Below are 13541 nucleotides of genomic sequence, written 5' to 3'. Positions count from 1 at the left end.
AGTGGAAAAGAGCGGAGGTGGGGAGGGGGGAGGGGAGTATAGAGAGTAGAACACTAATCTTTTGTATTAAAAGGATAGTCCGGTGCACTAAAGCTCTCGTTATGCGCGGAGTCCGAAGATATAACTCATATATTAAATATCATTTAAATTATTTCAACGGATAAATGCTTAAAATGGTCTCAAATTATGAAATTTGGTATAATATTACCTTTTCATCCGCCTTGTGAGCGTGAGTTATTAAAATTAAAGATATATTTCAGCCAAAAATATTGAGGTAAAAAATATTTGAGGGCTGACGAGTTGGCGCCGGATAACGTTTATTAAAGCAAACTGATATTTTTTAATGGCTAGACGTGGGCCAAAATATTATACTCGGTCTCATGTGTCCTGTCTGCCTAATTTTTCTGTGAAGGCATCGGACACATAACTTTGACCTAAAATACTAGTGCCGCTGTCAGCTTTTCAGAACTTTTCAAAAGCTTTGGTCACTTGTCATCTCTAATGGTGCGAGTCATTGTGTTTCCACTGCTGATACTTCTATTCGATGTAGTCTCGTCGCACTTCATCGTTGCGACTCTTCCTGGCTTCGATGGACAGCTTCCATTTACACTCGAAACTGGGTAAGTACATAATAATTTTGTCATTCCTTCCCTCTTAAATTTTTTTTAATTGGAATGTTCATCAGTTACATTGGTGTTGGAGAAGAGGAAAAAGTGCAGCTATTTTATTTCTTTGTAGAATCTGAGAGAGACCCAAAAAATGATCCTCTCATGCTTTGGCTCACCGGAGGTCCTGGTTGCTCCGGTCTCTCTTCCTTTGTATATGAGAATGGTATGTCAATTTTCTCCCATATACTTATGTTTAATTTTCCATCAATTTCGAATGGGAAAACGAGCAGCTTTTTACACTATGTTAGTGGGTGGGTGTTCTAAATGGATAAAATATTTTTAAATGTTTTTTGTTCTTGAAAGTGTTTTGGGGAAGGAATGAAAATTGGGATGATTGCTGTGTAAGGGAGGAGTTTGAATGTTCTGTTGTTGGTTGGGGTTAAAAAATAGACAGATGTTAGGAAAGTGACTAAAAAATGCTCCAATATTTTGAATATGGAGGATTATTAATACTTCAAGTGAAAAAAGAAAGAGAATACTTATGTGTCTAAAGAACCAAGAGAATACTTATGTGTCTAAAGAACCATTTTGATCTTCTTTTAGTTCTAAATGCAATTATAGCTAACCAGTTAATTGATAATCTAAAGCATATCGATTAGCTTTTAACTAACAGAGTAAAACATTTATCATTTTCTCCTTTCTTATTAGGGAATTACACCATAGTTGCCAACTTGTAATGGAACTTAAACCTCACACTTATTGATTGGAATTTGGATATTGGATGATGATTTTAGTAGAGTACAGTCTATTTTAGTGGGTGAATCACGTTCTAGTTTTGTTTATATGACATGTTTGATTTTATTGGAATTTAAAAAACAAAGATTTTAAAAATGTTTCATGACATTTTAATACTATAAAAACATGTCATTATGATAAAAAATATTTTTTTTTTTTTGAAAAAGCGTGACATGTATAAAATATAGTAAAATAAAGCAGAGTAGTACTTGTTGGAAAAGAAGGAGGGTGTATAGCTCATTACTCAATGAGATTGCCTTTTTTTTTTATGAATTTATACCATTAGACAATGTGTGTGTAGTGGCCTTTAACTAATAATATAATAAAATATCCTCAACAGAAATAAGTACAACTGACCTTACCTTTATCAATTCTAATGAGGTAAGAAATCTCTACTAATTGACCAGCACGAAGAAAATAAGAGCTACAGAGAACTAAGTATTTTATGATCATTACAAAGTTTATAATACACTATGCGATGATATTACAAATGAGGATGCTTAAGTAGTGCAAAATTATAAAAGCCATAATGAAATTTGAGTAATCAAACTTGGACTTCGTTTTACAAAAGTATGAACTAAAAAAGATAGATTGCCCTTCTAAAGTAACACAAAGTATTTTCCTTTTGTCTTCTTCTTTAAACCTGTCTAACAATACATGATAGTCATAAATTTTTCTTGGACCTTGTATAAGTTGTTAACACTGTCATATGATTCTGCTTTACCAGTCGCATCGGTAGGTGCCTTGGAACAAACTTCTTTGTCATCTTACAATCCCAACTATTTTTTCTTTCATGCTTCTTTTTTTTTATTGTGTTGTTGCCTAGGAGAAATATCTGCATCCCTAACTGCATTTGCAAAACAATAATTCAACATATCCTCTTCCTCACCTTCTGTCCTCATCTTGTAGGTTAGCAAATATATTTGTGGAGAAAGTACTACTATCAATATCCTGTAGTTGCTTGTTTGTGTTAATAAATGTACGAGAAGTCAACTTCTTAACATTAGAACTCACCAATGCATCAAGAAGCTCTTTGTGACCAATAATTATTTTTTGAACATTAGTACCTATTAAAACCAATTGTCCCCCTATATTCAATGGAGATGAATCACTGGTAATGCCACTACCCTTAGGCACACATATTGGTGCTTCGAGGCTTAATTTTCTATGAGGTGTGACATGTTCTTCCTCTTCTTCCACCCTGTCAGCCCATCAACTCTCACTTGTAATACATTTTTGCCCGCTAAAAGTGATCAAATTATTCGTCGAAATAACTTGGGAGATTGAAACAATTTGTAAAGCATGAGGGTTAATCATATTCAATTTAGGATCAACATAAAGCTTAATTGGAGAGGCTCCTGGAGAACCAATTTGAGCTCCAACATCAACCGTTACCCCTGTTTTATCAACTATAAATAATAGACTGTCCAAGTTCTCTTATTTGCGCCATATAAGTAGCAGCTTTGTTAATAGCTACATCTTCAGTCGATAGCTTCTAGAAGCAACTTGCATTGCAACTATTAAAGCCTTTGAATTAGTCGTGTTTTCTTGAAGCTCAATCTTATCATGTGATGTACCTGCAGGTTCATTCCCAACACCCGCGAACCCTGTAGCTGTATCACTTTCTTTTTCAGTAGCATTACAATTTAGTTGCTTTCCAACTTAAGTTCGACGTGTTCGTTGTCAAAATTTTCAAGTTCCGATGTCGCAATCAAATTTCAAATCAAGCACTTCCCCTGCATTCGAACCAGTTTGATCTTCACCCAAAATTACGCATGTAGTACCTTCTTTATACCCTTGGACCTCATATGAATTTTTAGAGCATCATCCAAACATTTTCCAGAGTTGTCTGACAAGTGGACCTCTGTTTCAGGCACCAAAAGTCCCTCCTGCCCTGACCTTCAATCAACTAATGCTAGCCTTGTATCCCCATTAATTTTGGTGGTTAGGTTCTGTCCATAATTGATATTCGGCGTGTCCTTCACATTACTTGCATTATCCTTATCATTAAAGACTCTATTTCCAGCTTATTTTGCATTCTAGAAGTCTTGTGCATCACTTGCAATTATTCTACAGCATTTGTTTCCTCACCTTGCTGCCCGATGTCATCTTCATAACCCTCTTCCCTTTTGGTTTTCTTGATCATTAGTTGACAATCAGCATCTTCATGACCTTGGTACTTACAACAGGTACAATACAGAGGAAGATTATCAAACAAAACTTGTTGATAGTGTTCAATGAACTTACCAGATTGTTCATCCAAAAAATGCACCCCTACTCATTTCGTATGTTTGTCCAGAATATCAAGAATGACCTTAACTGTAGCTGTGCTAGGTCTTGACCTATCTTGGATGGCTTCATCTATGGCTACTGAATTACCTATAGCCGATGCAATGGATAACAAAGGTCTTCGAGCAAAAAGATTTCGCGGCAGATCCGGTAGCTCGCCAAAGCTTTTGAAGTTTCTTTCTTAGGATTAAATTTTTGTGTCAATGGAAAGTCACAGAACATATGTTGTTCCCCATTAAATTGAAGATAACCAAATTGTTTTGAAAGAATAAAGCAAAAATCTTCATAGAGATCACAACGAATTAAAAGATGTCGCGCCGCAAGCAAGCAAATTAAACAACGTCCTTTGATGATCAACTGTTTTGGAAATAATTTTCTCAGTTCGTGTAAGCTTGATGCACCATAAGAACGCTTCATAATCACTGCTTGATGAAGTCCCTCTTCAACCACATACACATCTAGTTCCTTAATAGTAAATCGGACTATTGGTTCCATGTATTAATTGAATAGGTTTCAAGATTGTTTTGGTCGCTGCCGTAGGATTAGCATTTATTAGAGACACATAGGTAGTGTTAGGGTTGGACTCTGCCCCAGTTTGAGGCTGAGAAGAGGTAGCGGCAACCATGGGAGGTTTCTAAGTTGCCATTCACAAGAGCAGCTGCAAGGATTAGATTATTTTTTTTGATTGATGAAATTGCCTTTGCAACCACACTCTTTCGTCTTTCCTTTTTATCGACTCTCTATGTTTAAAGGGAAAACATTACAATTCATTTCGTTCGATAAATGATTGGTCACTTCAAAAGAATAATATATTTTCATATTTAGTAATAATATAACTTCAAACTTTTCATTTTATACTTAGTGAGACGATTTATAATCAAAGAAATTTCTATAGACTACACGTTTCAGAAATCCTTTCTCTTAAACTCCATTCTTAATCAGATACTAATGATACATAATTACTGTTGATAAAACTAGCAAAGTAAGCTCCTTTCCTCCATTAATGGAGGTTGAGCTCAAGATAGAAAACACTACTTGAGAGAGAAGAGTTGTGAGAAAAATGAATTTTATTGAAGAATGAAAACTAACTGAGTGTTTACAAGTGATGCATGCATATGTATACACACGGATCTACTTTCTAATTGAATTAGTAACAATCAAACTTGTAGTAACTTTGCTAACTAACAACCTAACAAACTTTGACTAATCTTAACTAACTTTGACTAGCTAACTTATAATTTATAACCACTAATCTTATCACTCCCCTCAAGTTGGAGGTGAGGTAATCACAGACAACTTGCTCAAGAGTGTAGCATGCTTGACTCCAGTTAAGGCTTTGGTGAAGATGTCTGCCAATTGTGAGTCTGTGGAGATGTGATGAAGTGTGATCAGTCCTTCTTGAAGTTTGTTCCTAACAAAATGACAATCAATCTTGATGTGTTTTGTTCTTTCATGAAAGACTAGGTTTTTAGCAATATGGACAACTGCTTGACTATCACAAAAGACATGTATAGGCAAGGAACACTGCACTATCAATTCAGCAAGTAATCTTTCAAGCCAAACCAGTTCTCCTACCACTTGCCTAATAGCTCTATACTCTACCTCTGCAAATGATAAAGACACAGTAGCCTGCTTCTTGGACTTCCAACTAATGGGACTATCACCCATAAGCACTAAATACCCACTGACTGACTTCCTTGAATCAGGACAAGTTGCCCAATCTGAGTCACAATAGGCACTAACAGTAAAGTCAGGTTTATTAGAAATAAAAATTCCCAATGTGGGATCCTGCTGTAGGTATCTAAGAACATGATGAGCAGCCTTCAAATGTGGTTCTCTGGGTGTTTGCATATCTAGTGACATCCAAGTTTCCTTGCACAAGATCATTTATCTCCTTTTGGAGCTGATACAACTTGCAACCATTTGTTTGGTCATACCTATTCTCCAATTCTTCCCAAAGCTCTTTAGCATTGTTGACATATTGCAGGCTATCTCTCAGATCAGGTGAGAGAGAATTCAGGATCCAAGCGGTCACCATATCATCACACCTTTCCCATTGCATGAAGTTAGGGTCCTTTGGATTTGGTCTCACCATTTTTCCATTAATGAATCCTGTTTTACTCTTGACTGATAGGGCTCGAAGAACAGCTCATCTCCAGGACCTATATCCAGTTCCATCGAAGACTGCATGTAGCAGAGTTGAGCCTGCTCCTTCTGAAGGATGCAAATAGAGAGGACTATTGATGTCCATTCTGACTGCTGGTGTTGTTGTGGTGTTCGAGTTATTTGTGTTGGTGTCAGCTTGAATGTCAACCATGAATGAATACTAGCCTATGATCTCAAGGAGATTTGACAATTGTAGTTGCAAGATGTAGTAAAAAAAACAAAGTGTACAACACTGAGGAGAAAAACGTTGACAAAAAAAATTGCAGATCACAACAACAAAATCTGTCTTCAATTTCACAATTTGGGAATGCAATTAAAAAAAATAGAGTGAATAACAATGAGCGTAACTTGCACTCGAAATGATCACAAACAATCAACGGAACATACAAGTTCACAATTCCTCCAATTCACGAATATGATCCCTAGTTGTCCGAGAAGGAAAATTTGGGGAAAGAAAAAATTGATCGAGTGAGATGATGTGATACTCACAATTCGAGCTGTGGAACTGAATCTCAGGAACAACCTGGTTCTGATACCATGATAAAACTAGCAAAGCACGCTCCTTTCCTCCATTAATGGAGGTTGAGCTCAAAAGAGAAAACACTACTTGAGAGAAGAGTTGTGAGAAAAATGAATCTTATTGAAGAATGAAAATTAACTGATTGTTTACAAGTGATGTATGCATATGTATACACACGGATCTACTTTCTAATTGAATTTGTAACAATCAACTTGCAGTAACTTTGCTAACTAAAAACCTAACAAACTTTGACTAATTTTAACTAACTTTGACCAGCTAACTTATAATTTATAACCACTAATCTTATCAACTGTGGTACTATGTTTTGTTTTGATGATTTAACAAATTCGCCAAGGGACAAGATTAGGGATCAGATCTGGACCAGGCCGATTTGCTGTAGGATTGAAATGCCCATTCAAGGGGAACTGTCTTCTATAGGGATCTTATTTCATAAGGGACCTAATGAGGGACCAGGTACGCACCTGGACAATTTGTACGAGTCAACACTCACAACTGTCTACAGCTGTAAAGCTGTGGTCACTGTTGCAGAAATGCAGTACTGTAGGCAGCACTACAGTAAAGCTGTTGTGGTGCCCCTCACTTGTCAAATGATAAAAGTTTTCACTTCTCTCATCCTCTATACGTATTCAACATACCAAGAGATGAAAGATTGAGTTTTTGCAAAAAATCAAAATATTCATATCCTCTGTGCTAAGCCACCAAGGTGCTCCAACAAGGCAAAGCTTCAACAACCAAAGAACCTGTTCTTACAAGTGATGACATCTTAAGTTCTAGGTTGTTGAGTCTTTGTCTTTTGCTCTAACATCATAAATAGTGTAACCTCTGAATTCGATGAGTAACAAACCTGATGAAGGGACCTGGTAGCTCTCATGCTCTTTCGCAAAGTCAAACAACACAATTGTAAAATGTATCGTCTCTGCACAATGTGGCAGGGTGCCAGAGCAGTGTTTGCAGCAGGACAACAACGCCCTTTTGATGATTGAAAAACCAGATGAAGGGACCTGGTCTGGGACTTGGTACCTCTAATGCTTTTTCGCAAAGTCAAACATCACAGCTATAAAGCGTACTGTCTCTGCACATTGCAGTAGGGTGGCAGCGCAGTGTGGCTGTAGGAATGCAGTGTCATTTCTATCCTTGACCAATTAGATTCTCTCATTTATAAGGGAAGTGACCTAGAAGCAAAACCTAGCTTTGCAATTTGAAAATTTTGCAATTGTCTCAAGGATATAAGCTGTCTCAACTTTCATAAAAGGGAAGACCTCTACAGCAAGGAACCTGCCCTTATCAACCAAAGTTATCTTTTAGTTTCTTGTTGTTAGGTCTTGTATCTTGTATCTTGTATCTTGTCCTTACATTGTAAACCTACTCCTCTTTTGAGAAGCTTGTGTAGGTATTGTTTCTTCTCTTATCTTCTAGATTGGAGTTGTGGCTAGAGGTAGCCGTAGTGTGTTGTGGCTAGATATAGCCGTAGTGTGTTTTGGGTAGAGGTAGTTATTGAAGTTTATGTCAGCTAGAGTTAGTTGATATAGTGGGAAATAGAGTTATCGCTTAGTTAGGGATTAAGAGTTTAATTTCTAGATTGTAAGAGGTTGTAGTTTGAAACCTTGCTCGTGTTTAGTGAAGTTGTTGGTGAAATCCTACGAGGGTATGTCGTGGCTTTCTTTCCTTTCTTGAGCAAGAAGGTTTTCACGTAAACATGTGTGTTCCTTACTTTCTGTTTCAATATTGTCTACTTTCTGTTCTTCGTAGTTCTCAGTCAAGGGCCTGGTCCCTTCACTTGTGATGGATTCATGCGAGCCAATAGATACCTTTATATAAATTGAGACGAAAGGAATATAAGGTAAGTTATTTAGTTTTGGCTGGTTATATATATTACGTTTAATTTTCCATCAATTTGATGAAGAACTCCTGCCGGTATTTCGAATATTAACTTTTGTAAAAGGAGAACAAGACATATTTTATCACTATTAGGGTGTTTAATATGCAATTACACTATTAAAAATTCGCCTTGGTGGGTGAGGAACCATGATACACGTATTCCAGGTGTGCGGTAAAGCACATTCTGTTACCATAAGTTTTGATAATCCTATTTAAATCTCTTGAGGTGGTCAGGTTTTGATTATTCACATCTAATTATTGTTGGGGTCGAATAATGTCTTAAACTTCTAATTTTACTTTAAAAATTAGTTTAGTTGACATTCAGTAACTGCCAAAGACATAATTGAAGTTCGGGTAAGGAAATAAAACCATTAAAGCAACGTTTTCAATAAATTGGGACATGTAAATATTGAAAACTGGTGAAGGGTGGATAAAGGGTTCATAAATAATGTTCACTATGTATTATCAATATCTGCACACACTTTTTTACGATGTGCAAGCAATAAAGATGATAGCTAAAAGATCAATTTTGGGTCAATGAAGATGTTTTTTGCTTTTTGTTAGCTCAAGATTTCGATAGTCCAAAGGTTGTTTGGTTGAGGGTCTCCGAATTAAAATTATTTCTTTCTCTACTAAGCAGCATTAAAGTAGCACTAAAATTTGCAATCCTGAATCCTTTTCATCAAGCTTTGGAATACTGTTAACAAAAACTATTCATTAGTGTAAGAAGAAAAAATAAGAATGTTCTGAACTAGTATATGGTTGTCATTTGGATTATTGCGTCTCAAAAGTTAATAAGTTGTAGAAATGACCATGGTTCTTTTTTCAGGCCCTTTAACCTTTGATTATGAAAATTCTAGTGGTGATTTCCCTAAATTGGAGTTGAACTCACATTCTTGGACCAAGGTTTTGTAAGCTTTACTCTTGTTATAATTTTCTTATATTTTTTCATTGTTGCTCATCTATATAAGAAGTATTATGGTTTTAATTACTAGGTGGCCAACATAATATTTATAGATCAACCTGCTGGCACAGGGTACTCATATGGAAAGACTTCAGAAGCTTATAACTGCAATGATACCCTCTCTGTAACTCTAACTTATGAGTTCCTTAGAAAGGTGAGGGAATTTTGTTCCGAGCAAATTCATTCAGGTTTTTATGTGTAACTGAAATTGCTTTTATAGATGTTTAAGACTAAACTTGCAAATTCCATGGTCTTCTAGGTTATAAAATTTGAATACAGTTCTGGAAATATTGATTCGTTGTAGTTGGATTTGTTATGCATTGGTATTCCAAATCTTGAAAATAGAAACTTTATGATTTCAGACCTTATGAGAAAAGTGACAAGAGCCCGGCGTGTTTGAATCTTATTCTCCAACAACATTTATTTATCTCACATCTCATGTCTCACTGTTGATCAATGATGAATTTTACTTTAGTTACTTCAATAATGTTTAGTCTAATAAGTTGCTTAAGTTTAGAATAATTTGAATTGTAAATTTCTATTATATAAATTAGTTTGTTGAGATATTTTAATTTGTTTTGAATTTCAAATTATGCAGATTTTTTGTTATAAGTTAACTATTTAAAGCCCTTCTATGCTTCATAAAAATGATTGAGAGATATTTTCAACCTTTTTTTGCTGCCCCATTTTAAAAAAAAAAAAACAATCAGAACTTCATTCTCATGCAGAAGATAATATCTAACCCATAAACTTTCACAAGCAAATGTATGAGACTGTGAAATTGTTGTGCTGTAGTGGCTTATGGATCATCCTGAGTATCTCAAGAATCCACTATATGTTAGTGGTGATTCCTACTCAGGCATTTTTGTTGCACTGCTTACTCGCAAAATATACGATGGTATGTATCTTGTACCTGAGTTCAGGATCAGTCTTTTTGTTATCTCGTTGCATGACCTTTTACTTTCTCTCAAGGTATTGAAGTTGGTGACAAGCCTCAAGTGAATATCAAAGTATGAACTCCAATGCGAATTGCACATCTTTTCTTGTTGTTCTCATTATTGATACTTCTCATTTTAAGTTCTGCTGTCAAACCTAAGGTTTTGGATTGAATGTAGGGATATATACAAGGCAATGCTCTAACAGATAGATTCATCGACTTCAATGGTAGAGTCAAATATGCTAATCGTATGGGACTTATTTCAGATAAGATCTATCAGGTATCTAATAGCTTATGCTCTGTACTATACATTCGATAACCCCGCCACAGCTATGCTAACAAAATGAAGTTCTAGAAATTATGATTCTGCAACTAATCTTCCTTATTTTACTGTGTAGTCCGCTAAAGCAAATTGCAATGGGAATTTCATTGACGTTGATCCAAATAACTTATTATGTCTAAATGATCTTCAGAAAGTAACAAGGGTAAGGGATCGAATTCTGCACTTTTAAAATATTAAGATATATTCAAAGTTCAATTATACTTAATAGTCTGTCATTGCATGCGCGTAGTGTCTCAAGAACATACGACCGGCACATATTTTAGAACCTTGGTGCGACCTTCCATTTTTAATGAGCATTCTCCAAGAAACTCCTACAAATGCCCAGTCAGTTTTTCCAATTGCAGGACCATGGTGTCGAGTAAGTCTCTGTTTCTCCCCCTAACAAGGCCTTTATAGCATCATGTATTGTATTAATTCTGTTGGTATATTATACAAGAACTTGAATAGTTAACTTTTCAAACCCAAAAAACAGGAAAAAAATTACATATACTCGTATATTTGGGCAAATGATAAAGCTGTCCAGAAAGCGCTAAATGTTCGTGAGGTATGCAAATACAGTTTTTTTTTCCCTACTGTCCATATCCAATGCTAGGCCCCCCGCCCCTCCAAGTCTTGAAGTAGGCTTAACCCTAGATGAGAAAAAGAAAGACATAATCCATAAACATTCACTTTTAACTTGGCCTCAACTGATATCTATGCCTTCCAACTTTTTGTGTATACAAATAGTTACTTAAACTTGTAAAAAGTTGAGGAAGTAGAAACACGGGTCCTACATGGCATGATACAAATGAACTCGAGTGTATCTCATTTATACAAGTTTAAGTGTCTACAAGTGTATATACCAAAGTTGGAGGGCACAAATGCTAGATGAAGCCAAATTAAATGGTACGTTTAGGTATTATGCCAATTTTAAAGGGAGAAAAAAAAAAGCCTTTGAATGATTTGGTCATGGGAAAAACCAGGGTACAGTATTGGAGTGGGTGAGATGCAATGAAAGCATGCATTACAGAGGTATGAAGAGAACCGATTCTTATGTGTATGATGTCCAAAGTACCATTGATGATCATCGGCATCTCACCAGCAAATCCTGCCGAGCTCTAATTTATAGGTATTACTCCAAGATTGCTTTTGTTGTTCTTCATGTTACATCGTCCTTCTAGGTGGCCTTAGTATATTAGTCACTAATATTAGAAACATCTTCCTTTGTGTTTTACTAATCACTCGATAACGGAAAAAACCAAAATACAGAAAGAAAAGGTATCAACTATGCAAATAATTAGTACTATATTAAGCCTAATCACTGCAAAAAAAGTTACCAGAAGAGAGTGTTTGACAAACTTTTACTTTGATAGTGGTGACCATGACATGGTTGTTTCTCATTTGACTACGGAAGAATGGATAGACACTTTGAAACTGCCAATTGCAGATGATTGGGAGCCTTGGTTTGTTGACAGTCAAGTTGCAGGGTTGGTTCCTTTGTCTCTAATGCTTTTTTTACTGACCAGATCGATCTTGAACATGTACAAATAGTTAATTTTTCTCATACTTTGTTTATGTAGATACAAGGTGAAGTATTTACAAAATGATTATGAGCTGACATATGCAACTGTTAAGGTTAGGACTATTTCCGCAACAATTTTTTATTTTATTTTTGGTTTGCCACCAGTGTTCGGAGTCCGTGGAGCTTTGACTAAATTCGGATCGCACTACAAGGGCCATTCGGGAGTGGCGCTTGCAATATGATTTTTTCGATACCCAGGGCTTGAACCCAAACCTCTGATTAAATGAATTAATTTATTTAGGGTGCAGGTCATACAGCTCCTGAATACAAGCCGGAACAATGCCTGCCCATGGTTGATAGGTGGTTTTCCGGCTACCCTCTTTAATTTCACCCTTGCAAGACATTAATGTACTCATTTATTTCTCTTTGATTGACATAAGTTGCTTCTTTGTGCAACATGATTCGAGGTTGACGCTATTTATATTTGTTTGTACTTTGTTGTATGAGAAGTTGGAGAAAGGAAGTACTTGTCGAATTTTTTGTTTTTTTTACGAATCATACCCATGGCACTCGTATTTAATATACGAGAAGAATTATTTCCCCTGAACTTTCCCATACTAAATTTAGCTTTTTCATATTCCCCCCCCCCCCCCCCCCCCCCCCCCCCCGTTTAAACCAAATCCATCACTGGAAATCATGGTACATATGTAAGGGCAGCTTGGTGCTCTAGAACTTCCTCTATAAGCAGGTCTAGAGAAGGATCGGATATCAATGGTCTATTGTACACAATTTATTCTACATTTCAACAAGAGACTATTTATATAGCTTGAACTCATGACCTCCTAGTCACATCTTATATTGGTACAAATGTATTTGATGAAATATAAAGGATGCAAATCTTTGATGGAAGCAACAACCTAAGAACTTTAAAATTGCATGTATGCTAAAATAAATTGATCATTCCACATTTAAGAGAAATCGCACAATCAAACACCAACAAAAAAGTGGAAAGAAGTAAAGTCATTGAGCAATTGCAGTATGACAAGGAAAATAAAAACACAACTAAAGTAAGTCTAAAGGAGAATTCCTTCTTACTGAAAAGGATTTATTTGTTGCAGACGCTTCATAATACACCAACTATTGGAGTATTTCACTATGGGATTGAGGGTATAACCTCAGATATCTTTTCATAGCAAATAGATGTTAATTTTTTGAGAAATTGATTTCCCCCCAGCTTATCCTAGGAAAATAACAGATAATTCACCTTACGGATTTATTTGCTGGAGTTTGTCCTGATTTCAATTGGCTAGTCCTTTTTCATGTAGGAAAAAGTTCATGACTATAAATAGAGGTTCATTCATTCTAACTTGATAGCATTCACAATGTAGTCCTAGGGACTTTGAGAGTTTTGTGTAGGGGGGAGAATTTGTGAGACACAAGTGATACGTTATCACTTGTGTGAACCTCTTTTTATTCCGAGTGAATTGTGTGAGGTTATTTCTCTCGATATTTTGTATTC

The 13541-nt window shown here is 35.9% G+C and overlaps 1 protein-coding gene across 2 annotated transcripts; it reads left to right on the top strand.

The window, feature by feature from the left end:
- Nucleotides 1-359: 359 nt before the first annotated feature.
- LOC129875525 (serine carboxypeptidase-like 17) lies at nucleotides 360-12629 on the top strand. Of its 2 annotated transcripts, none has more exons than XM_055950823.1 (14): nucleotides 360-620; nucleotides 686-831; nucleotides 9107-9183; nucleotides 9273-9395; nucleotides 10037-10139; nucleotides 10214-10251; nucleotides 10357-10458; nucleotides 10577-10663; nucleotides 10751-10879; nucleotides 10994-11065; nucleotides 11484-11629; nucleotides 11874-11987; nucleotides 12081-12135; nucleotides 12331-12629. In XM_055950823.1, the coding sequence occupies exons 1-14, from the start codon at nucleotides 502-504 to the stop codon at nucleotides 12427-12429; spliced, it is 1410 nt and encodes a 469-aa protein (XP_055806798.1). In that variant the 5' UTR covers nucleotides 360-501; the 3' UTR covers nucleotides 12430-12629. The 2 variants fall into 2 exon arrangements, with proteins under 2 accessions (XP_055806798.1, XP_055806799.1); XM_055950824.1 differs by having other exon boundaries at nucleotides 12324-12629.
- Nucleotides 12630-13541: the final 912 nt, after the last annotated feature.

This window comes from Solanum dulcamara, chromosome 12 (genome assembly GCF_947179165.1).
Source record: "Solanum dulcamara chromosome 12, daSolDulc1.2, whole genome shotgun sequence".
Taxonomy (NCBI): Eukaryota; Viridiplantae; Streptophyta; class Magnoliopsida; order Solanales; family Solanaceae; genus Solanum; species Solanum dulcamara.
Note: the sequence above shows the minus strand (reverse complement) of the source record. Positions and strands in the feature narration are given on the sequence as shown.